Genomic DNA, 25,769 nt, shown 5'->3' with positions numbered 1-25,769 from the left:
ACTGTCTGCTGAGCTGTGTATCTAATCCTATCATGTGTGATACTGCCTTCTGAGCCACTGTATCTAATCCTATCATGTGTGATACTGTCTGCTCAGCCACTGTATCTAATCCTATCCATAGTTTATAGGGTCGTAGTGCTATAGATATGCTATGCTGTCTCCTATACACACACTTTTTTTTGGGGCGGACACATATGTATTGGGGCTATTTCCCGGACATTTTAAGCCCTGAGGGTATGTTCACACGGCAGCGTCTGTTACGGCTGAAATTACTGTGCTGTTTTCAGGAGAAAACAGCACCGTAATTTCAGCCGTAATGGCATGTGCAGGCGTCTTTTGCTGCGTCCACTACGGAAGTAATTGAAGCTGGTTTTCCATGGAGTCCATGGAAAACGGCTCCATTTACATCTGAAGAAGTGACAGGCAGTTTTTTACGCGCCGCCTTTCGACAGCGGCGCGTAAAAAAAAATGACCATCGGCACAGAACATCGTAAGACCCATTCAAATGAATGGGCAGATGTTTTCCGACGCTTTTGAGCCGCATTTTCGGATGTAATTCAATGCTAAAACGCCCAAATTACGTCCGTAAATAGTGTGTGTGTGAACCCAGCCTTAGTGACGCCCCGGCTGCTAGTGCTGCATTGTTGGGTCACTTAGGAGACCCAGCGATGCAGCTGAAAGCGGACCGTCGGCCATGAGAAGTTTGCGGGGTGGGGGGGGGGGGCCCTGGCACATTATCTGCACAGGGGCCTTTTGCAGTCTGTGTCCGCCACTGACCTGAACGCTGTATGCATTTCACTTTAACGGCTCGTCTCAAATTCACATGTTATGCTGCAGGTGGGAGTCACATCACAAACAGGTCTGTGAAACTTTTATGCAAAATTAAAGCATTACTGGCCAAAAAAAATATAGCAAATATTAAAAATAAAAGTCTAATACACTTGTCTCCATTCATTTTTGTAGCTTGCTAAGAGCAAGTCTTTATACCATAAATTGTCATTTACTCTGGATTAGAGCAAAAAAGTAAGTAAAGAGCTTCTATCAGACATTCATGGCATATCCTGTGTATATGTCTGAGATACGCTATATAGACAAAAGTATTGGGACACCTATATATTACATATATATTATATTATTAGGAGTTTTTATGACATCACATTCTAAATTCATAGGTATTAATATGGAGTTGACCCCCACTTTGCAGCTAAAACAGCTTCCACTCTTTTGGGAAGACTTGATATTGGACGAGAGGGTCTGGCTTGCAATGTCTGTTCTAGTTTATCCCAAAGGTGTTCCATGGGATTGAGGTCAGGGCTCTGCGAGGGCCAGTCAAGTTCACTCCAAACTCACCCAACCATGCCTTTATGGACCTTCCTTGCCATGTGCACTTGGGCACAGTCATGCTGAAGCAGAACTGGAGCTTCCCCAAGCTGATTCCACAAAGTTGGTAGCATCCAATTGTCCTAAATGTCTTGGCATGCTGAAGAATCAGTATTTCCCTTCACTGGAACTAAGGTCCTAGGCCAACCTCTGAAAAACAACCCCATAGTATTATCCCTCCTCCACCAAACGTAACAGTTGGCACAATGCAGTCAGGCGGGTAACGGTCTCCTGGCATTCACCAAACCCAGACTTGTCCATCAGATTGCCAGATAGAGTCCCTCCAAAGAACACATTTCCACTGCTCCAGAGTCCAGTGGTGGCGTGCTTTACATCACTCCATTCGACGCTTGGCATTGTGCTTGATGATGTAGGGCTTACATGCAGCTGCACGGCCATGGAAAGCCATCCCATGAAGCTCCCGGCGCACAGTTTTTTTGCTAATGTTAATGCCAGAGGCGGTTTGGAACTCCGAAGCGTTGGCGAACTTTATGCACTATGCACTTAAGCACTCAGCAACCGCACTCTGTAAATTTATGTGGTCTGCCACTTCATGGTTGATCTGGTTCCTAAACGCTTCTACTTTGCAATAATACCACTCACAGTTAATCGTGTAAAATCTCGGACATCCTATTACAGTACCACGCTCAAATTCAGTGAGCTCTTTAGAACGACCCATTCTTTCACAAAAGTTTGTAAAGGCAGTCTGCATGGCTAGGTGCTGGATTTTATACATCTGTGGAAATGGGACTGAATGAAACACCTGAATTTGATGATTAAGCGCTAATGCACACGACCCTGTGTGCCGCTCAAGTCCCGTCCGTGATCCGTGGAAAGATAGGATATGTTCTATCTTTTCACGTATCGGAGAGCTAGGTCAGTTTTCAGAGACCCGATTCACCCACTAAAGTGAATGGGTCTGTGAAAACCATCAGGTGCCACTCAGATGCCGTGATAAACGGCCCGAGTAGCACTCGGTCGTGTGAAGAGGGCTTGGAGGTGTGTCCCAATGACCATATAGCGTATATTATGACCCAGTTAAGATTGCCTAATAGCTTCTGAAATCACTGTGATAGCTGTAATAGAGTGATAAAAGGTGTGTTACAATCTAATTTGGAATTACTAGTTATGTTGAGGGTAAGGAAACAAGGGAACATAAAAACAAAAAGATACCGAAAAACTCTAAAGCCTCATTCACACCGCAGATTTTGGCACGGATTCCTTTCTAAAATCCACAAACAATCCTCCTCTCATTGATTTCAATAGGAAATTTGCATGTCACAGCACATCAAACTGGAAATTCGTAATTAAGTAAAATGAGTAAACGTGTGGATTTCGATGACATCGGCATGGAATTTTTCCATCATAAATATAATATGAACATACCTTAAGAGTTTAGTTTTTTTTGCAGTGTGTGTCTCAAGTTGTAATCCCTATCGTCAACCCTTGTGAATCTATCTTTACCATTTTTCTCAACGTGATATAATTTCGAAACTGGAATAAGAGGTATCTGACAATTGTCTCTGCTGATTTGCACTATATTTATCAGACAGTTGAAATTTTTTTTTAAGATTGCTTACAAAACTTAGCACACTTTTAAAAGTGGTCTTAAAAAATGGGCATGGCATGGGCATAATGGGGGTGTGGCTTCTAAGTTACAGCTATACAACATATTTACCCCGGTCTAAAGACAGAATTTAGTCATGCAAAAGTAGAGCACATGTATTGTGAAAGCGTTTAGAATATGTTTAAAAGATGACATTTTGCATGAACTCCATCTTGTATGGTAGGCGTCCATTTTGGATCATTGGATTCCGTCTTTTGGCCTGAAGGAGCCATCTTAAGATTAATAAGTAAAAAGTAATATATTAATCTAAGTCAGCAGTTGCCTTGAAACAATTCTATATTGAATGTTTTTATTATTCTTGTAAGGAGCAGATCAATTATACTTCTTAGAATGCACAATGACATTGTTTACCATAAGGGAGGGGGTCAGCCTTGAAGAAGGGCTTTTGTTTAAATGATCTAATGTCGGGCCATATTATCTGCAGTCTCCATTCTCTAGTGAGATAAGAAGTAGAGACACACTAACTTGTGTATCTGAAATGTGTGTCTACCCCATGTAACAAGGGTCAGACCACCTGGGTGGACCTTGAAGGGTGAAGAATCATTATAATGCATTGAAATATTCTCATTGGCTGAATCAGTCATCATATTGTAGATGATTGGCTGGAATCAAAGCCTACACCCCTTCTGAATGATATTATTGTAATTGAGTTTGGCAATAAACCGCAGAGAAGGATTTTGAGCATACGAGCATGGTCTCTTGTGTCATCTTTTTTCTCAGAGATATATATATCGATCACCTATGATTTGGAAACTGGATAAATCACTGGAGGGCGGGTATCGGTTGACATACCCATTACAAATTTCAGTCTAATATATTTTGGCCCATAATTGCGTTAATATGTATCTAGGTCCGAATAGCATAGAAATGGTGCCCGTTTTAAAACAGTCTAGAGACATTTATTAATCGGGGCTGGACTCTGGACCAATCACTTGCTTCCGCAGGTAGAGGTTTCAGAATGCCCCTACTTTACCTTTGGTTAACGAAATCAAGCATGATAGCTGTCGGATATACAATAGTTTATCCATACCTCCAAACTTTAAACAATTGCCAGGAGTGACAACCCATGAGGCAAGCGCAGCGCCCCACACACATTATCATGCCCCGTAGTGCCCCCACACAGTATCATTGCCCAATAGTGTCTCCACACAGTATCATGGCCCAATAGTGTCTTTACACAATATCATGGCCCAATAGTGTCTCCACACAGTATCATGCCCCATAGTGCCTCCGCATAGTATCCTGCCTTTATAATATCCCCACACAATATCATGCCCCCATAGTTCCTGCACACAGTATAATGCCCCACTAAAGTTCCCCACACATAGTATGAAGCCCCCATAGTATCCCCCATACAGTATAATGCCCACTGTCTTCACATAGTATGATGCTTTTATAGTGCCGCCACACAGAATCATGCCCCATAGTGCCCCAACACAGTTCATGCCCACATAGTGCGCCCACAGAATACCATACTCACAAAGTGCCTTTACACAGTATCATGCCCAAATTGTGTCCCCACACAGTATCATATACCAATAGTGTTGCCATATGGTATCATGTCCCCATTGTGGCACCACACACTATGAAGGCGCCATTGTTCCCCGACACAGATTGTGTCCCTATAGTGTCCTCACACAGTATGATGCCCCCATTGTGCCCCCATACAGTATAATGCCCCATATTATCACCACATATGATCAGGCCCACATAGTACCTGCATACAGTAGCATATCCCCATAGTACCCCCCACACACACAGTATCATGCACCCATAGTGCCCCTCACACACAGTAGAATGCCCCTATAATGTCTCCCACATAGTATAATGCCCCCATATTGCCCTCCCATGCAAAGTATACTGCCCCCATAATGCCCCCCTAAACACAGTATAATGCACCAAAAGTGCCTACTAATAAAACAAACACTAACCTAGACCCGTTCCCACAACGAATGCAGGTCTCCTCCATCTGTGCTAAGTGTGGCGCAGGCAGGCGCGATGACGTCACTGCATTGTGCCTGTCTGCGCTAAGCCACTTACGGCAGGTGTCACTGTGTGAAAAGTGGAGAATGTAGCTCATGAGTCGTGGTCCACCAGTGTATCGAGCAGTATCTGCGTCCTGAGGATGCAGGTAAAATTGAAACCGGGACATGCCGCAGGCCTCCCAGGACAGAAGAACATCACCCGAAAACTGTCCCACTGGATCCGGAAAAGTTGGAAGGCGTGGTTTATCGGGCAGCTATGTGACCTGAATTATTCAGACTGATATGACATGCAAGTTCATATACTATATGTATGTACAGTTGCATCCCCTTTCTGTGTGTGTAAATATGTTTCCAAACTTTTTTCTTATATATACATAAATTGCCACCCACCTCTCAACCCTCAATGGCACCTAATCTGTCAACCCCTCATTCTGTCCCTGTTATCAAGACTTGTGCCACTTTTCATTAAATATACAGCAAATATCACTAAAATTCTGTTAAAACAGAACCAGAAAGTGTCCTGACACAGGATGAATAAATCTTCCCCAATCTATGTTCAAATGTAAGAAAATGAAATATTCTCTAAGTTTAAAGATATTTACTTAAACCTTAACAAATCTTTTAAGCATATTACTATCAAATTTGAATTTTTATTTCTAGGTGAAATTATACTTTAGTCTGGTACTGGCTGTATCGCCATTAACATGTAAAACTAGTTTTCAGTCTTCTCATTCCACTCCTCCCTCATCAAACGTATCCTCATTTCACCTGTCATTTCCCTGAGGTAGATTTGTTGAAGCTGAGGAAAGAAGCAGCAGAGTCATCCATGTGAACTATGCCTTAATTACACATGGTAGGCGACAAATGAAACTGTGACTGTAAACTGTGTATAAACTGCAACATTTATCTCAAAAACTATTTCTGTCCTTACAGGAACAGCTATAAACAACATTTTCTTAAGCAATCAAAATTTAGTATTTTATCAGCAGGTAGAGCAAACAGAATTACACCATAAAACGATCACAGCAGTTTTTTTTTTTTTTTATTTTAAACTCGTTTTATTGAAAGAATTGTACAATACAAACGTCCATAGTACATGACAGGAAATAAACACATTTATGTATTCATACACATTTAACACAGATGCATAGTAGCTATGGTGGTTTTTAACATGTCATAACTCAATAGATCACATAGTTAGCCCTCAGAGACAACACACTAACATCCCAACGGGCAAAATACTTTCCCAGGCCAGTTTGATTTGTTCCATATAAATATAGAGATCTTATAAGTAACCAGTCATGCAACACTCGTCCTCCTCAATGCTGCATCAACTGGTCCCTCATGTCTGTAAATCTGTTCGGAGTATACAGGGTACATGATGAATCACACCAAATCTGCCATATTTTATAAAATTTACCAACACACCCTCTTTTCTTATATAATACTCGCTCATATGGTATAATGGAATTGATCAGCGATTTCCATTTCATCACCCTAGGAGGTCTCTGATCCATCCACCGAAGTGCGATGGTCTTCCTTGCCATAAACAACACTTCGCGCAATAAAATACGCATGTGAAATGGCCATTGATCTTCAGGGAGCACCCCAAATAGACAGATCTTAGGTGAAAAGGGGATCGGCTGCTTCACCACTTCCTCAACCACTTTCAACACCTCCCCCCAAAAGGAGGCCACCACTGGACAATCCCAAATCATGTGCCAGAAATCAGATCTGGGAAAACGGCACCTGTGACATTCAGTGCTAGGATATCTGCCCATTCTATGCAATCTCACCGGCGTGAGATAACTCTGATGAACTATAGCTAATTGGATCATTTTGTTATTTGCCGCCGGTGACACAGACACAGGAGATGAAAGTATATCCTCCCATTCCTCCTCTGTCAGATCAGGTATCAGGCTCTCCCATTTATCTTTTACCGGTAATTTGACATTGGCCAGTTTAGCATGTATAAGGGCCGTGTAGACCGCAGAGATCAGCCCCCGGGGGCCCTGCGATTTAAAAACTCCAATCAAAGGGAATCGTGAGAATTCTTGATCTGACCTAGGGTATTGACTTGCGAGAGCATGTCGCAGCTGCAGATATCTGTAAAAACTTTCCCTAGGAATTTGGAAGTCCTCTTGCATTTGCGCAAAGGATTTAAGGACATTATCCTTATACACATCCCCAATTCTATGTACCTCAAATCCATCCCAAAATGAGGGGGCCTGCCCCTCCATTAGATGTGAAAGAAGGGGGTTATCCCATAATGGCATGTCCACTTGTACATCCGTATATGCATAAATTTGTTTGGCCACCGTCCATGCCTGCACGGCCGCCTTGTGGATTGGGAGCATTCTTTTATAAGTTCCCGGGGAGCTTTCTATCACTGGCCAAAGGTGCACTAGATGCAAATATGTAGCGAGGTGCTGTTCCCTCATTGGTAACGGGTCCGACCCAGTCCATAGCTGTAAATATCTCAACTGCCCAGCTAGATAGTACATAAACAAATCCGGTAGTGCCAATCCCCCCTCCTGTTTGGGTCTCTGCAGAGTAGCCAAACTAAGTTTGGATCTATTGGATCCCCATATAAAAGCCGGGAATAATGCATGTAGGGTTTTAAAAAAGGCCTTATATACCGGTATGGCTGCGTGCTCCAGAACATACAGACATTTTGGGAGAATAACCATTTTAATTAAATTTACACGACCCGTCACTGCCAGTGGAAGTGCCCCCCACACCTTGAATTTGAGCCTGATATAGTCTAACAGAGGCAGTATGTTGGTGATTCGGTCATACCTATGATCTCTGTTTATGATAATACCCAGATATTTAAAGGACGACACTACCTGCAGGCCGTGCTCAGCTTCCGCCCACCCCACTTCCTTCAAGGGCATGAAAAATGATTTGTTCCAATTAACATGTAGGCCAGAAAATCTACCGAATTGGTTCAGGATTTCAATAGCTAGCCCCAAGTTGTCTCTCGGGTATGACATATACAATATCACATCATCGGCGTACAAACTAATCCTCTCCTCTCGTGCTCCCACCACTATTCCCCTATATTCTGAGTGCGTTCTTACACGTATCGCTAAAGGCTCAATAGCTATTGCAAACAAAAGCGGGGAGAGAGGGCACCCCTGCCTGGTACCTCTACGGAGGTGAAAATAAGGGGACATTATACCATTAATCAAAATTTGTGCCCTCGGATCCTTATACAAGATTTTTACCCATTTGATGAATATCGGACCAAAACCAAACCTCTGTAATACTTCAAACAGATACACCCATTCAACAGAATCGAAGGCCTTGGCCGCATCAAGAGATGCCATTGCCCAGTCCTCCTTTAGTGCCTCTCCTATTTGAGTCAAAATTTGAACCTTGCGTATATTATCAGATGTGGACCTCCCCGGCATAAACCCTGCCTGATCCGAATGAATGAGTTGTAATATCACCTTGTTCAATCTATTTGCCAGTACCTTTGCAAGTATCTTGTAGTCTAAATTCAGTAATGAAATAGGGCGGTAAGAACTACATTCACTAGGGTCTTTGTCAGGTTTTAGTAACACTACAATTGTGGCATCATAGAAACTGTCCGGTAGTTTCCCCTCCCTCCGGGCATAAGAATACATAGAGCATAATGGGGGAGTGAGCTGGTCAGAGTAACGAAGATACACCTCCAATGGTATCCCGTCTGGACCCGATGCCTTACCCTTTGACATATCCCTTAATGCCTGCGTAACCTCATCTTCCGTGATATCGAGTTCTAACATATCCCTGCCTGCCTCATCTAACTGCGGGAATTCCAAGTCCTCCAAGTATGATACACACTCGGACCAATCATACGTAGGCTGTGAGGAATATAGGTCCCTATAGAATTGAGTGAATCGAGCCGCTATACTAGGGGTATCGGTCAGCTCACGGCCTTGACTGTCTTTAACCTTTAATATTGCTGAGCTCTGAGAACTGTGGTGTATTAAATGAGCTAGCAATTTACTTGATTGGTTTCCCAATTCAAAATAGGTCTGCCGAGCAAAAAACAATTTCCTATCAGCTTTTTCTTGTAGTAATAATAAGTATTTGCGGCCCATCGTCAGCCATGCATGTTTATTCGCTTCAGATGGGTTTCCTATATACTCGCGCTCCAATGTTTCACATTGCTGTGCCAACTGACCCTCTTCCTTTGCCGCTTCCCTTTTTATGTAGGAGATTGTAGATCGCAAGCAGCCTCTAAGGTAGGCCTTCAGGGTATCCCATAAAATATTAAGATTATCACACGAGTTATTAGTATCCTGAAAAACCTCCAGTTGATCTGGTATGCGATCCTGCGTCCCTATCAGGGTAAGCCAGAATGGATGAATTTTCCAGCTACCAGTCCTCACAGGCCCTGGGTGAATGAAACGTGCAACCATCGGAGAGTGATCTGACACTCCCCTTACTTCATAAGACACATCCGTTACCATCGGGACCATTAGAGCGTTCCCAAAGATATAATCTATACGAGACAAGGAATTCCTACCGATAGAATGACATGAGTACACCTTTACATTCGGATGTTTGCACCTAAATATATCTAACCAACCCATTTCTTGAAATAGCAAATTCAACTCTGTTGGAGACACCGATGTATCCCCACCATCCATCACACCTCTAAATCTATCGCATTTGGGATCCATGACCATGTTAAGGTCCCCCATGCCCAGTACCGTAGCTTGTGGGTAAGCGGCAGCAAATGCGGCAGCCTCATGTAAAATTCGTATATTTGCCGGAGGAGGAACATATAGGCCCAACAATACAAATGGTATAGTGTCGATGTAAGCATGTATAAACACATATCTACCTTCCTTATCCACTTTAACCTTAACCGCCTCCCACCTCAGAGATTTGTGGATTAATACCGATACCCCCCTGGAGTAGGACGTATGGAAAGAGTGTGAGGACCATTGGATCCAGGGTCTACGCAATAATCTCGCCTTGTCTGGGATTAAATGCGTCTCTTGCAGACATATTATAGAGGGATTAAATTTACGGATACATGCAAAAATGGCTGCCCTTTTCCTCGGGGTACCCAGCCCCCGGACATTCCAAGACACAATCGATATAGACGCCATTAATGAGGCCGGAAACTATGTTTGCCTCGGAGGGAAAATGGCTCCCGACTCCTGCATATTAACCATATACTTTCCCTAGTGACCTTTCCCCACCTTCTGTGTACTTTATGACTTTTTAGACATTTGTATTCATAAATGAGTATAATTTCGCCTAAATACGGCATTAAAAACATAGACGACAGAACTAACATATAAACAGTAAATTGTATCGACAATGCGCGATGACACATAGGCCATTGCCGAATCATGCCCTCCTCGTGGCACCAAAGAGTAACGGGGAAGGCCCCGTGCTATTAGGCAGCATTAACGTATCCTTCCCTATCTACACCTTCAAACACCATAATACATTTTAAGCCCTTTCCATATCTTCGTACAGGAGGATAATAAATCCAGCAGCAGTTTAAACAATATATCAGCAATATTTAAACGTAATATGCGTCCTGCGCATATACCCGGATCTCTCCTGCAGTCCTTCAACTGGGGCCCCTTCTTACTTCGGCCGGATCACTCCTTCCCACTATAGGCCAAGCTCCATGAACCGAGTGGTAACAGAATGAAAGTCCCGACAGTCCATTCAAATGAAATGGGGCGGAGAAGAATGCCCCTCTTCCAGGGCCTCCGGAACCATTCACCCGCCGAATAAGACTTCAAATTGGGTGTACCATAACATTGGGATCCCTCCTTAAACACAGGAGATCAACCAGCAAAAGAAACCTTTTAGCCTGCATCAGGCGCAGAAGAAACTCCAGCATCATCTTAACTTCCAGCACTTTCCAACCTCCCCCTCCAAAGGGATCACACGCGGCGGGGCGATCTCCTCCCTCTCACCCAGTCGTCGGCTTCCAGCGGAGAGTTAAAAAAGATAGAACGGTCGTTATCCACTACCCGCAGCCTTGCAGGATACGCCATAGAATATGGGATATTGAGATCCCTCAGCCGCCTTTTCACCGCCATAAACGTAGCTCTGCGTTTTTGCAGATCAGCCGAGAAGTCCGGGAATATGGATATAGCAACGCCATTATATTTAATACCTTGCAGTCGGCGGGCTTGACGCAGGATCATGTCTCTGTCGTTACAATTAAGCAACCTGGCCAACATCGGCCTCGGAGGAGCCCCAGGTGGAGGCGGTCTTGCCGGCACTCTGTGCGCCCTTTCTACTGCAAAGGCCTGCGAGTAAGGTGCATCTGGCATTATCTCTTTCAACCACTTAGATATGAATTCGCCCGGATCTTGGCCCTCCGATTTCTCAGGCATTCCTATTATCCGGATATTATTCCGACGCAGCCTATTTTCCAGATCATCATTTTTTTGTTTTAATAACTCCGTCATGGATTCCAGATCTGTAATCGCACGAGGCATGGCCGCCATCCTGTCTTCCACCCCAGACACTCTGTCCTCCACATGCGTCACTCTTTCTCTCAGGGTCTGCATATCTTGCCTTATGAGGCCTATATCAATTTTCACCTCCTCCATCTTACCAGTCAGCGAGGTCTTGCATGCTGATATGGCTGCCAGGAGTTTGTTCATCACCTCTGTCGGAGTAGGTTCCGGTTCTGTCTCCTCCACCACCGCTGAGGAAGAAGTCGACCCGCCAGGCGTCTCACTGCCCTTTGAGCGCTGCTGCAGGGAAGCACGGCCGCCATCTTTGATTTCTTCCCGGGCATAACTCTGTAGCTTTTCCGCGGCCGATTGACCTCTCGTGGGGCCCATAACTCCACTCTTACCACCCGACTGCTGCCTGGATCTCCGGGACGTAATAATGAAGGTAAGGAACGATCAGGATAGTCACAGGATCAGTATAGCACGGAACCACAGCGGAGCTCTCAAGTCATGCGACTGCTCCCGTTGCGCGCCAAGCCACGCCCCACGATCACAGCAGTTTTAAAAGAAGACTTTCCGAATAGTTCATAATTTAACTTTACAAGTATATCCAGTAGTTGTTAGAACAGTATTTGATGTTGGTGCTATAGTTGTTCTTAATACCCATTACCAGGGCAGCCTTCAGGGCACTAAATGTGGTACTATTGTCAGAAGTCCAGGAAAATGACTCTATTAAAGGATCTCACACTTTCTTCTCAACGGTTACCCACTTCCCATATTGTATATAAAAATTATATGATCCCCCTTACCCCTTCCCCTCATATTACAAAATCGCCCCTTATTCCAGGTGCCCATCAAATGTATAGTGCGCAACACAAGATGGATGTTGGGAGGTCCAAGAGGGCCTGACCATTTTACTTCACATATTCTAAATGGCAATCCTCATTCACTAGCCCTTAATTCTGAATGACTCATCAATTATAAAGGTTTATGGTATCCAAACACATTACAATAGTACCATAGGTAGACTGGCCCACCAGAGGATCTTCTAGTGGGCTAAGGTTGTGACACAATATGAAGGGCCTGCCATAACAGGACAAAGCCAAATAGTTTATGACTTTTATGGGGTTATTTCACAAAAACTCATAAATTCTCAAATATGACATGACGTGTTCAAAAACAAGTGTTTACAATGCAACTAAAATTGCACAACTTTGTTCAGCACTGTAAGGTTTGCCCTAAAAATAATGAGGAATGTGTTATCAACATAATTGTGCCAGTTATCTGGCATAATTGCATTGAAAAGAAAGGCATTAAGGCTCAACATGTTTACAAACCTTTTTTTCCAACACTTGGTGTCAGAAAAAAAGGGGCAGTATCTTTAGGGCTAGTCCATACTGAATTTTTTGGTGCTGCTTTTGACGCGGAAACCATGTCGGAAGCTGCACCAAAAACAACCAAAATCTCCTCCCATAGATTTCAATGAAAGCGTTTTTTCCCACGAGCAAAAAAAAAAACTTGCGGGAAAAAAAAGCCACATGCTCTATTTTCCCCGTGGTTCAGTCTCTGACCTCCCATTGAAATCAATAGTAGGCAAAAACAGCATTTTTTATGGCGTTTTTTGCCTGCGGCGCTCAATGGCCGCAGCCAAAAAAGCAGCGAAAAATGCATCAAGGAACGTAGCAAAAACTCTGTGTGAACATGGCCTTATACTGCAGTGGAACGTATTTGATAAAAAAAAACACCACTACACCACTACTACATGAGCTCTCATAGGACAGAGAACCCTGTTATAGCACAGTAGATGCATCTTATTCGGCAACATGATGTGCACCATGTTGATGAATATGGCAAAATGCTGAATAGAAAATTAATACTGGTGTACTATATCGTATGGTAGGCCCAAGGCATCTCCGTCCAACAATTTTAAAATGTAGAACAGACTTAGATGAACATGACTATAATATAGGGAACAATGTTCAAAATTTTGTAACCAGATGACCACTTGTTGGCAGTCCCCTGCCAATCTTATTAACGCCACTACATTTTTTTCATCTCATCTGGTCATACACATTAGATAAAGTTGGTCGTACCCACTGCTTTCGGTGGCATCATCCAGCTACCTAATATGTTAGAGGGCCTTCCGACTTTCCCTTGAGGCCATATGTCCGGGAAAAGAAAGATATTCGGTTGTTGGATTTCAGCATGGCTTATCCTTGGTACTTGTGAGATATAAGATGCCAGAGGTGCCTGATACATATTTTGCTATTTTCCCCTTTTCAAGAAGGCATTTGTACCTTCTAAAGGCTTACTGAGCAGGTGCGCTGGCAAGATCATGCATGGTGGTGCTATCGTGGTTGCTTGGAGACTCTCATTGAGTGTATGGCAATCTAATGAATTCTCATGCTGTAGTTGGATCCCTTATGGGTGAACCGAAATCTTAATTATGTTCACATGCATTCACTATGAATGGATTGTCTCATTATGTATGTCCGGACTATATGATGTTGTTAATGCATTTTAATACTTTTATTTTGCTAATTATATACTTAGCACTTTCTGATTTTGAATTGTTGTGTATTATATGCCACTTCAAGTTGTCATTTAACCCCTTACTGACCGGGCCTGAAAAGGCCTTAATGACCAGTGAAATTTTTCTTGTTTTGCCTTTCTGCCTTTCGGCAGACATAAGTTACATTTTTTTTCATTGATGTGGCTGTATGAAGCCTTGTTTTATGCGGGATAAATTGTATTTTGTTTTTGTGCAGTTTGGGAGTAGAAAATATTACTGTGTAAGTTCTAGAATTTATTTTTACGGCGTGAATATAGGAAAAAGCGATTATCTGCATTGTTTTTTATGTTTATTTTTTTATCCTGTTCACATTTCACGCTAAATAACATGTTAAATCAATTCTTCAGCTTATTATGGTCGTGCAGATACTTAATATGTGTAGGTTTTTTAGTTTTTTATGTAATGAATGGGCAATAAAATATATTTTATTCAAAATAATGACTTTTGTGCCATTTTTTTATTTATTCATTTTTTGTTCCATTTTCCATTTTTTTTAATCCCATTTAGGGATTACTTTATTTAAAACTTTATTTTTTACTTGTAATGTATTAGCATACTCTTGTATGCTAATACATTACACTGTGTCACTATGACACAAGCTTCTGTTAGGGCAACACATAGTGTGCCCTAACAGCAGGCAAACCAAACAGACAGCTCTGGAGTCCTTTCTAGGTCCCCAGGGCTGACTGCAGAGGCATTCCCCAGTCTTCAATCGTGTCACGGACGTGATCAATGAGGGGAGTTCCCTTTGATCATGTTGCGGTCACGGACCAAATAGTTAAACAGCCTGGGGTCGGAATGTTTTCTGACCCCAGCTGTATTTAGCAGGCTGCTCTAAGATCAGGAGCTGTTAGTTACAGCTCCTGCTTAGAAGATGAGCACTCATCAGCCTCTTCTACAGCAACACCAAAATACATCGCTGTAGACGAAGCGCCTGCACCGCCTGCCGTCAAAAGACGGTGGGCCGTTGTTAAGGGGTTAATGTATTGTTTGCAAATTATATATGATTATTTATTTGTATACAGTCCCCGATTTATACTAATTTTGTACACCATTGTAATGCTTGAGAAAAACACCATATTAGATGGGTAAATAAAGTACTACTTTTCTATACATTTGAAGACAAATATAGCTACTGAAACTATTAAATAGATGGATACCACAGCATCAGGATTATTTACATTTATATATTCACTTTTGCAATTAATGGCAAATGTTTCTGTCACATAGAACCTTTTGACCAAAACCTTACGTGTTTTGGTACTGCTTCTGTTAGGTCGTTTCACATAAGGTCGATTTGTACAGTTTTTAACATGTTTTGGGGGTCTTTCTTGTGTTCTGGCCTTAGATTGATTGAATGGATCTTGACTACCAGCACTGAACTAGGGTGTGATTAAGATATGTTGATTGGAATGCTCTTTATGTCACAGACTAAAGTAGCCTAAAGGGCCTTTTACACCGGCCGACACTTGGCCGGTGCAGCGAGCGCCGATCAACGAGACATCGTTGATTGGCACTCGTTTGCTCCTGTCATGCGGAGCTATGGATGGGGACGAGTGGTCGTTACTCCGATCACTCGTCCCCATACATCATTATCATGTTGGCAGCGCGCCTCCCTGTTTACACAGGGAGGTGTGCTGCCGGCAATGATATTTTACTTTATTAAAACGATATGATCAGCAGATAATCGAGCGTTTGCTCGTTCATCTGCTGATCGCTGCCCTGTTTACACAGGGCAATTATTGGCAATGAGTGTTATATGAACGCTCGTCTGCATGATAATCGCCCAGTGTAAAACCCCCATAAGTCTGAGTAAACAATATAAACTATGGCTACAAGTATGTGGACATCCCATTCTAAAACCATTGGTGTTGATATGGAGTTGGACCCCTTTTTTTTGGCAAGAACAGCTTCCACTCTTCAAGGAAGGCTTTCCACAAGATTTTGGAGTGTGTCTAATGGAATTTGTGCCCATTGAGCCCAAAAACTATTTGTGAGGTCAGACACTGGTGTTGGACAAGATAGTCTGACTTGCAATAGGCGTTCTCATTCATCCCAAAGTTGTTCAGTGAGGATGATGACAGGGCTCTGGGCAGGCCACTCGAGGTCTTTCACATCAAAATCGTTAAGCCATGTCTTTATGGACCTCGCTTTCTGTACAGGAGCATAGTCATGCTGAAACAGGAAAGGGACTTCCTAAAACTGTTGCCACAATGTTGGAAGCTTACAATTGTCTAAAATGTCTTTGTATGCCGTAGCATTAACAATACCCTTCACTGGAAATAAGGGGCCTAGCCCAAAGCCTGCAAGACAGCGCTAGACCATTATCCTTCTTCTTCCAAGTTTTACAGTAGCCACTCTACATTCCAGTATGCCAAACGCAGATTTGTGCATCAAACTGCCAGACAGTGAACATAATACCTCCCTCTACACAACACATTACCACTGCTTCAGAGTCCAGTGGCGACATGTTTTACACCGCTCTAGCCGACACTTGGCATTGAGCATGGTGATGTTAGGCTTGTGTGCAGCTGCTCGACCATAGAAACTAATTTCATGAAGCTCTTGACACACATTTCTTTTGGCAGAAGGCAGTTTGAAACTCTAGTGATTTATTTTTACACGCCATGCGCTTCAGCACTTGGCGGCCCTGCACTGAGAGTTTGCGTGGTCTATTACTTTATGACTGACCTGTTGTTACTCATAGATGCTTCACAATAATAGTGCTTACAGTTGCCAGGGGCAGATATAGCTAATCAGAAATTTGACTAACTGACTTGTAGCAAAGTGGGCATTGTCCCTTCCTGACGGCCGCAGCCATGGGTCTGTGAGCGCTGGCCCCAATCTACACCTTAGGAGACGCCAGCGCTCACTTCCGGTTCTCTCGGCCGGGTCCCGTAGGGTGTGTGCGCACGCTTGTGCCCGCTCTTAACCGGTCTCTGTAGATGGCACAGCCGGACGCCATTATTAGGCGTCTGGTTGACATAGCAACCAGCGCCGCCTGCTATCAAGTAGCGGGCCATCAATGGTGGTTTAACCCCTAAGAAGCCACGATCGCTATTGAACATGGGTTCTAAGGGGTTAATCAGCGGGGACACAGCGATCGGTCCCCGCTGTACGAGCTGCGGCATCTGCTGTACGAGACAGCAGTTGTCATAGCTCCTGTATGTGTCGGGAGGACGGCCGAAATTGCCGATCCTCCCGTAACGTACTATTCAGTCATGGAGCGCGAACTATGTGGTTACCATGATGGAATAGTACGTCAAGGAGCGCGAATGTTCTATTTACCACAATGTTCTATTTTTCAAAGCAGAGAACAATGTTACAAACTGGCATTATATTGAGACCTTTACCAACCAGGAATATAGTTGGATGACTTAATACTGCAGGACAAGGTTTTCATTTAATGACTGCACACAGCATTTAACAATACGGGAAAGGTTGGCTGCACTATTTGCCACTTAGAAAACATTTTCTCTGCAGATCATTTTTTTCCATACAGTAAAACACTTTGAGATAAAAAGTAACACTACACTGACAATGAAATCCATTGTCCGATTTATATTGAAATCTGACGTTTTAATAACTCTAGTGGTTTGAATAATCAAATTTGCCTCTTTCGAGAAAAACATGGGGGTTATTCATACAGTATCAAGCAGCGTGCTTAATCTATAATATGCAATTATGCTTGACTTACTATCCATTTTTCATGAAAGGGGTATTCTTATCTACTTAATCCAGTGTATTATGAAAGCTAACCCAAATATAAGAGCTTTACTAAATACCTTTTTTCTTTAAAATTGTAGCCTTCATCAGATGTTTGTCCATCCCCATCCTGAGTCTCACTCTTTGTTGCACGTAGTCTAGGGTCATGGCCACCACTGAGGTCCTGCAGCGGCAGTCTTATTCCTCTTTTGTAGATTGCCGGGGTCTTGGGAGCGCATGTGCTGGCACTTGCCGTTAGCTCCCAGCCCAGCCACCTCTCTGCAGCTTCATTGATATGTATAGACGGCTCCAGGACATGCACAGTAGCAGACTTGGAGCCGTTCACTAGTGCTCCACACCTCACGTAGCTGCTGAGCATCGAGAGTGCGTACGTTCAAGCCAACAGAGATATGACATCAGCACATCACCACTGACCTGAACTGTCAATCAACAGAAGGAGGACCCCCTACCAAAAGCAAGGGGAGATCCAGGAAGTTGCAGGCAGCGGTGGTCATGAGATGGGAAAACTCAGTTAACTTGTCCATGGTGTAGGAAATTAGTAGAGTGACCTGTTCACATAACTAAAAGGCATAATGTGGTTTTCAGAATGATTACTCAACTTACAGATGAGATGAAGTAAAAGCCATAACATGACTTTACTCATCCCTCACAACTTTGATCCCCATAACCTGGGATAGGGGGATGTAGGTTTTTAGCGACTCTACCCAAAATTCAAATTTGTCTGGAGCTTTTCTTAAAACCCTCCCGCATACAGATACTAACATAACTTTCACTAACTGTAATTCATTTTAGCAACTTTACACATAGTTAGTAATAGAAGTAAAAGTAGACGTATGTGCCGGGGGAAGACAATATGATAATATGTGTTCATTTTGCAAAACTGGGTAAAAATGTAAATATACAGGGATTCTATCAGTGAAATACTTTAAAATTTAGTAAAAGTGCCTTGTTGCAAGAATTGGCAATGAAGTGTGGGGTTTCTTGGGCATGACTTTAGTCAAAGCAGTTGCTATGGGGCCCAGGGGTTAAGGAGGCCCACTCAAGTGCAAGAGAATTCTTCCTTTTTGTAGAGAATAACAATTTTGGTGGTATCAAAAATGTTTCTGCTATCTAGCACTACTATGTGGGTTATGTATATGGCATAATCGTCCATATCTGTAATTCTCACTACTTATGCTGCTTTTTCAGTTTCATGTCATTGTTATGGTGCCCTATGAATTCTAGTTACGTGTTTGGGCAGGCCCCTACTCCTTTATGACAGTCCAGGATCTGGGTTGTTTAATAAGGATCATTATGTGCTAGGTGTGATAGCCTTTAAGTGAGGTGTAATACATTCCCGCAGGGTTCATAGCCTGGGGAAGCAGGTGGAGGTGTGGTAACCATACAGCTGATATGGACATTGTTTTTCATGTGGTGCAAGGCAGCTGAAAGCTAAGGTTTTGTGTTCAGTGCCAGGCAGACATAGGAATTTTTTTTAGGCTTTTTGTTATGTTGAATACCTATACACTTATAGACCATTGGCATTCGCCCAAAAAATAATGCGTCCACACAGATCGCAAGACAGAATACCTATAGAAGACTGTGAAGACAGCTAGTATATCCAGAAAATAAGCGACACATAGCACTAATTACGTACCATGACAATAAAAAATAAACTTTATTATATTGCACATAACAGCATATTGGCCATCACAAAAATAAAAACAATAATACACACAATTTAAAAGGAGAGTGTGGAGAAACAGCGTAAATAGTCCCAGTTATATGCTACCATAGTATAAACATCATATGATGTGGTATAGTAAAGAAATCTCTATCCAAAAGGATATATCATAAGCCAAATAATTAAACTCAAGAACAAAAAAAAGGTTCTAGATGTAATATACACCTTGCCAGAAAGCACAAAATTGTGCCCACCTATGCACAGATAGACCAAAAAATGGCCCTATTAATTGGGCTAAGAGAACTGCACAAACCCGTGGATTGCATGATGGACCAAAAAACGAGAGATCGCCACACAGACCGCCCCCGTCTCTCTTCCGACGCCAAGGTTGAAGGACCTGTGGGTGATGTCACGCTGTGTGTCTGCAGTGAAAGAAGCTGGGTGGGAACGATGAGGTCACCCACAGGTCCTTCACCCTTGGCGTTAGAAGAGAGAAGACACATCAGCTCCAGGCGTCCGAGGGTACAGTTGAATCTGCATCAGCAGCACCATGAGCAAGTAAGCATAGCAAACTCCCTAGAGACGAGCATATTAACCTTTTGGACGCCTGGAGCCGATGTATCTTCTTTGTCCGACGCCAAGGTTGAAGGACCTGTGGGTGACGTCACGCTGTGTGTCTGCAGTGAAAGAAGCTGGGTGGGAATGATGAGAAGTGTATGATGCTGATTTGTCAGCGTCATACACTTCTATTCACAACGCTCAGTTGGTAAAAACACAATACACGCCCAGTTGGTAAAAACACAATACACGCCCAGTTGGTAAAATGAGAAAACACGCCCAGTTGTCCATTGAAAAGCTCATTTGCATAAATATAAAATTGCTCATAACTTGGGCAAAAATTATCGTTTTTAAAAAAAAAAAAAAAAACTTTGCTGTTATCTACATTGCACCGCCGATCACATTCAATAGGAGATAGGGATTTGATAATCTGGTGACAGAGCCTCTTTAAGGCATTTAATTTAATTTTTAAAATAAGTTTTACAGTTTTTAGTAGAAAATGTAAACTATTGAAATTATCATCAGGCAGCAATATAATGAACAACAAGCAATCTCCAAGAACTGGATTGGCACAGGGCATAAATAACTTTCAGGAAGAGAGGGATATGGAAAGAGAGACAAGTAAATGTCTCAAGAAAAAAAAAAAACACTTGTTAAGGTATTCTCATATAGTTCAGGTATTAATTTAAAAATTTATTATTTTTTTTGCGGTGTTATTGCCATTTTATAAATGATGGACATTTAGGTCAGATTCACACAAACGTAGAATACAACGGCCGTCACACGGACGCACGTATTTCAATGGGGCCGTTCACACGGCCGTTGTTTTAACAGACCGTGTGAAGGCTCGGTTGAAAAATAGAACACGTCCTATTTTCTTCCATTTTCACGGATCCCTTGATAGACTCAAGTCTATGGGGATCTGTGAAAACGGGACCTGCATGGGCGCAACTCGGAAATTAAAAACTGCAGTTTTTCACGTCTGAGTTTGCAATCGTTCGTGTGAATCTGGCCTAAGTCCAATATTTGAGCATTCCTATACAGGGCCGGCCCAAGGTTTATGTGGGCCCTTGGGAGACACAGACTTAGTAGGGCCATTTGCGGGGGAACTCATGGCGCCAGTAAAATGTCACTTTGTGGCCCCATATAGACATTAGGCCCTGTTTATGCCCCCATATAGAAGTTGGGCCCCCAGTTTGTACCCCCATAAATTTAGTTCCCTCTGTAGATAGTGCCACACAGCCCCCTCCCAGGTAGTGCCACACTGCCCCCTCCCAGATAGTGCCACACAGCCCCCTCCTCCCAAGTAGTGCCACACAGCCCCCTCCTCCCAGGTATTGCCACACAGCCCCCTCCCTGGTAGTGCCACACAGCCCCGCTCCTAGGTAGAGCCACACAGCCCCATCCTCCCAGGTAGTGGCACACAGCCCCCCTCCTCCCAGGTAGTGCCCCACAGCCCCCTCCTCCCAGGTAGTGCCACACAGCTCCCTCCTTAGTAGTGCCACAAGATCACCCTCTCCGGTAGTGCCACAAAGCCACCCACCCTGTTAGTGCCACACAGCCACCCACCCTGTAGGTAGCGCTTTTGGGGTTCCCTCTAGGAGTGGAATCCCCAGCCAGAGCATTGCCAAACGCTCTGGCTGGGGATTCCGCTTCAGAAGAAGCCCCTGACGTCACTGTCCATATATGGATAGTGTTGTCAGGGGCAACCCCAGGGCCATAAACCCAGGCATAGCACTACTAGCACTCTGCATGGGACTCCTGCTCTGCCCCTGACATCACTGTCCATATATGATGTCTGGGGCTACTCCAGAGCCAAATTCCCAGGCAGAGCTCTACTAGCACTCTGCCTGGGACAGTGCTCTGCTCCTGACAACACTGTCCACATATGTCTATATTATACAATGGGCCAGGTAAAATACTGTTTTAATCTAACATAAGCAACAACAAAAATCCTTTCCTTTCAACAAATGTATGCTTCGTTCTGTCCATTAACATGGTTACAATGATTTGAAAGTAAACTCAATAAAATGACTGCAATTTTGTAACAATTTGTCAAAGACAATTTTCACCCAATTTCTTTTCTCAATTCCAGCATAAAAATGTAAAATGACAAACACATCTAAAATATGTGATAAAACATCATGTAATGTTGACAAGCTTATTGGTAAAAGTTGTAATAAAACATAATTGTGACATTATATGAGCTGTCTGAAGACATAGCTCAATCCTAAGTTAATATAAACTTTTTAAAATTGCCCACACACCAAACAGTTAAGCAATTTGACCATTTTCCACCAAATTGACATGACAAAAAATAGTTTTTCATCACAATAATTTATTATAAATAAGCAGTAAGCTACTGTTTAATGCTGGCATAAATAGAAGGGTGCATCTGCATTACTCAATGTACTCCAGGGACTATTTTTAAAGTGACACCCTGGTGCTAAACAATGGCTGAGCAGCAGTATGCTGCACCTGTTATCAGCTCTCCACTGGGGTACAGATGTCATATTCCTCAGCATTTTTATTCCTCCTCCAGTATTGCATTTAGGCAGCACACTAGGCACTGTTCACATCAAGCTTTTGATGTTTGTCGTGTATGACTGGAAAGCTCATGACGTACATGCTAAATGTGTCCACAGGGGACCAATGGCCCGACAGAGGCCAAAAGAGTGTCCTTTTGGCATCTGTTAGGCTGGTATACGTCGGTAAAGCTTATTTTTTTATGGAATAACACAGTAGACCACACTATTCCATACAACAGGATCCCACAAAAAATATATACCGCGCGGTATACATATCTATAACATGAGAACCTATGGGTGACATATGCCACTGTATGGCATACAACACAGGCATCTGTTTAATGTGTACATCATGAGCTTTTCAATAGCTCTTCATGACATATACGTTAAACAGATACCATAATAGTCTATGGATGACGGATGCCAATGTCAGCTATCCATTTAAAGGGAGTGCAGTGAGGAGGATCTGGGGGTTTGGGCAACCCATTCTCGCGATCGTTGGGGGGTCTCAGTGGTCAGACAATTTTCACCTATCCTGTGTACAGGTGATAATTCTCGATTCTAGGACAACCCCTTTAATAATCTTGATTCAAAAGCTACACAGAGATATAAAGATATTGCGCTTAAATCTCCGAGCATGTCCTGAAGGTTCAGTGTCTTGGGCTTAATCTACAGCCATGGTTCACTGGGTTTTGTGTTTGCCACTTGGCTATAGTGATAAGGCGAGGGGCAATACTTGTTAGTATGTAGGACATGACCACCAAAAAGCAGGTATTTATTTTTCTCATCACCAGAACTTTCTAACTTCATGGTTCCAGGTGATAGACAGCACATTCAAACCAGCAAAGATGTGTTGTAATGTTTTGTGTCCGTACAGAAATTTAAAGGACCATTCAGTTCCATTCAGTGTAGAACACTTACCCAACTCTGTTCATATTCTAGAAATCGTCCTGCGACATCCTCGCTTTCATACAGAGGGAAACCTTCCCGTTTTGCCTGCTGATACTCCATCCGTAGCTGCTGGATACGGTCTATATTCCCAGATGTGGAGTGGCCACTAAAAAATAAAACCAATGTAAAAAATACATATTTATAAGCAGCATTGCTGAAAGATACTTCTTGCTCTGATGCATATTGTTAATGTTTACAGACATTACTTGCAATGAAGCCTGTTACCATCTGGATATTGAATAATGCTTATATTAGGAGTTTAACTGCTGCAGAATAAAAATGAGTATTTTAGACAATGAAAATATTCCTTAGTTTATCTATAAACGAGATGGTCATGAATATTCAGTATTATGCAAACAATGGTGCAAATAGCATTCCCACTGCCCAAAAGCAATAACAATCCTGGGTGAGCAGAGACAAAAAATGCAAAATCTTCATAGAAGTCAACACCTGCACGCAAACAGATTCTTCATGCACAGAAAGCAAATTTTGCTGTAGTCTCCAAAGAAATAGGAATGAAAATATTCCATTTCTCTGCTGGAAGCAGCAGCGCAGAATCATCTATCTTTTATTTGCTGGTCCCTGGTTAGATTTCATCATTCATATGAACCTTGCTTTTCCATAATGACCTTTTCCAACCCACAACTAACCAGTATTGTGTTCAAATCTTAAACTCTTCCAAATGTCACACAGTACAATATAGATAGAGGGGATATTATTCACCTAAGTCATGGGAAGCAATATGCCACGGATTATGTCACTGGCAAAAGGATTAAAGAGAAGGTTGACAGCAACATGACATAATAACCTGCGAAATCCCTAAACTTAAACACACCATCAATGACCGATAATGAAACGTGCTATTCTCAAAAAGTACGTAAACTCTTCCGTGATTAAGTCTAGACAACTCTGTTCTGTACTCAGGACATGGGGTTTATTCCTTGACATTTGATTTTTACACTGGCTGCCCGTTAAATACCGTAACAAAACTGATGTGAACATTTAAAGCGTTTGTAACCATATAAATGTAAATCATAAAAATAAGACTCCAGCTTTTTAATATTCTATGTTCATGCAGTCGATCTAATACACTAAGGATATGTTAGATTAGGTACCAACCATGTCCATGGAATTTCTACATGGACACTATGGCCCCCATTTATTAAGGATTTTGTGCCACTTTAGTGCCAAATTTAGATGTATAACTGCTTTCATCTTTTATGTTGTGCCTGCGATTTTTAAAAATTAGGGTGCAGCTTAGTAAAAGGGTGCGGGTCCATATCAACCGAACATATTTACTGTGATTTACGCCATAAATGACCTGCTTACGTGAAAATGTAAATATATTTTACTAAATTATTCATATGCAAATTACGGTAATTTGTATGTCAGTTAGGTATTCACAGTTCTGTGGGTGTGAGAGGAGGACACCCAGCGAGTGACAACTGGAAGTCTGCAAATGATGCTAGATATTATGAAATGTGCACTGCAATCTTCTGCTGTAGTTTGGAAGAGCAGACAAAGGGCTTAAAGGTGTGGCCTACTTGATGGGCGGAGTCTAAGGCGCCAGACAATCGTTGCCTACAAGCTCCTAAAATATAATTCGGAAACTGAGAATTTATGAATGGGACCTTTCCAAAAAGTAGAAATACTATGAATTTACTGACCAAATGTGAATCCATTACAATTATGTGGAAAGTGAGCCACCTACATGGCTACTTTTTCCAAGGGCCAGATTTTTATGTAGTAGTGGAGTTAATCAGGACGCGTTATAAACGAGTAAATAAAAAATCAAATCACGCTACTAGACCCTCATAAACGTCATTATCAAAGATCTTTCGATCAGAAACTATTCAAACTGGAGAAGCCCATCAATTCTGCACTAGTTTTATGAAACAATGCTCAGGATATGTGATCACTAGATCCAAATTCTGTACAACTTTGCTGCTTTCACCAATGAACCAATGAAAGAGTTAAACTGGATAATAAATACAGGATTAGACGGTAGCTATTTTAATGCTGAAAGTTCATTTCAATACTTTGCATAAACATGTGGTGGAATGAACCTTTTTCGGGATCTCCACCAATATGTTGAGCGAGCATTATTCAATGTGGCAGATCTAATCTGAAGTCATTTACATTTATAGTAGAACAATGACTGACTGCATCTTTAAAAGGCCAAGCCTGCCTGAAATTAAATACAAAATCACATTATTGGCAATGATAAACAATAACATTACTTGGACCTTTACATGATCACATTCATAATATACTATAAAACTATTCATATTGGCGTCAGTAAAGCTCTAGAAGACAACAAAGTTTAGAGTTCAGATATGTTCAGACTT

General features: G+C 42.4%; 1 protein-coding gene across 2 annotated transcripts in view; it reads right to left on the bottom strand.

Moving 5' to 3' along the window:
- The window catches only part of PARD3B (par-3 family cell polarity regulator beta), a 1,147,141-nt gene that overhangs the window by 212,743 nt on the left and 908,629 nt on the right, over positions 1-25,769 (bottom strand). For both annotated transcript variants that reach the window (XM_075829835.1, XM_075829836.1), the window contains exon 21: positions 23,392-23,527. In XM_075829835.1, coding sequence (XP_075685950.1) covers positions 23,392-23,527 — 136 coding nt within the window. The remainder of the gene's footprint in view (positions 1-23,391; positions 23,528-25,769) is intronic.

Source organism: Rhinoderma darwinii, chromosome 6 (genome assembly GCF_050947455.1).
Source record: "Rhinoderma darwinii isolate aRhiDar2 chromosome 6, aRhiDar2.hap1, whole genome shotgun sequence".
In the NCBI taxonomy this organism is placed as follows: domain Eukaryota; kingdom Metazoa; phylum Chordata; class Amphibia; order Anura; family Rhinodermatidae; genus Rhinoderma; species Rhinoderma darwinii.
The sequence above is the reverse complement of the archived record's forward strand: the minus strand, read 5'-3'. Positions and strand labels throughout refer to the sequence as shown.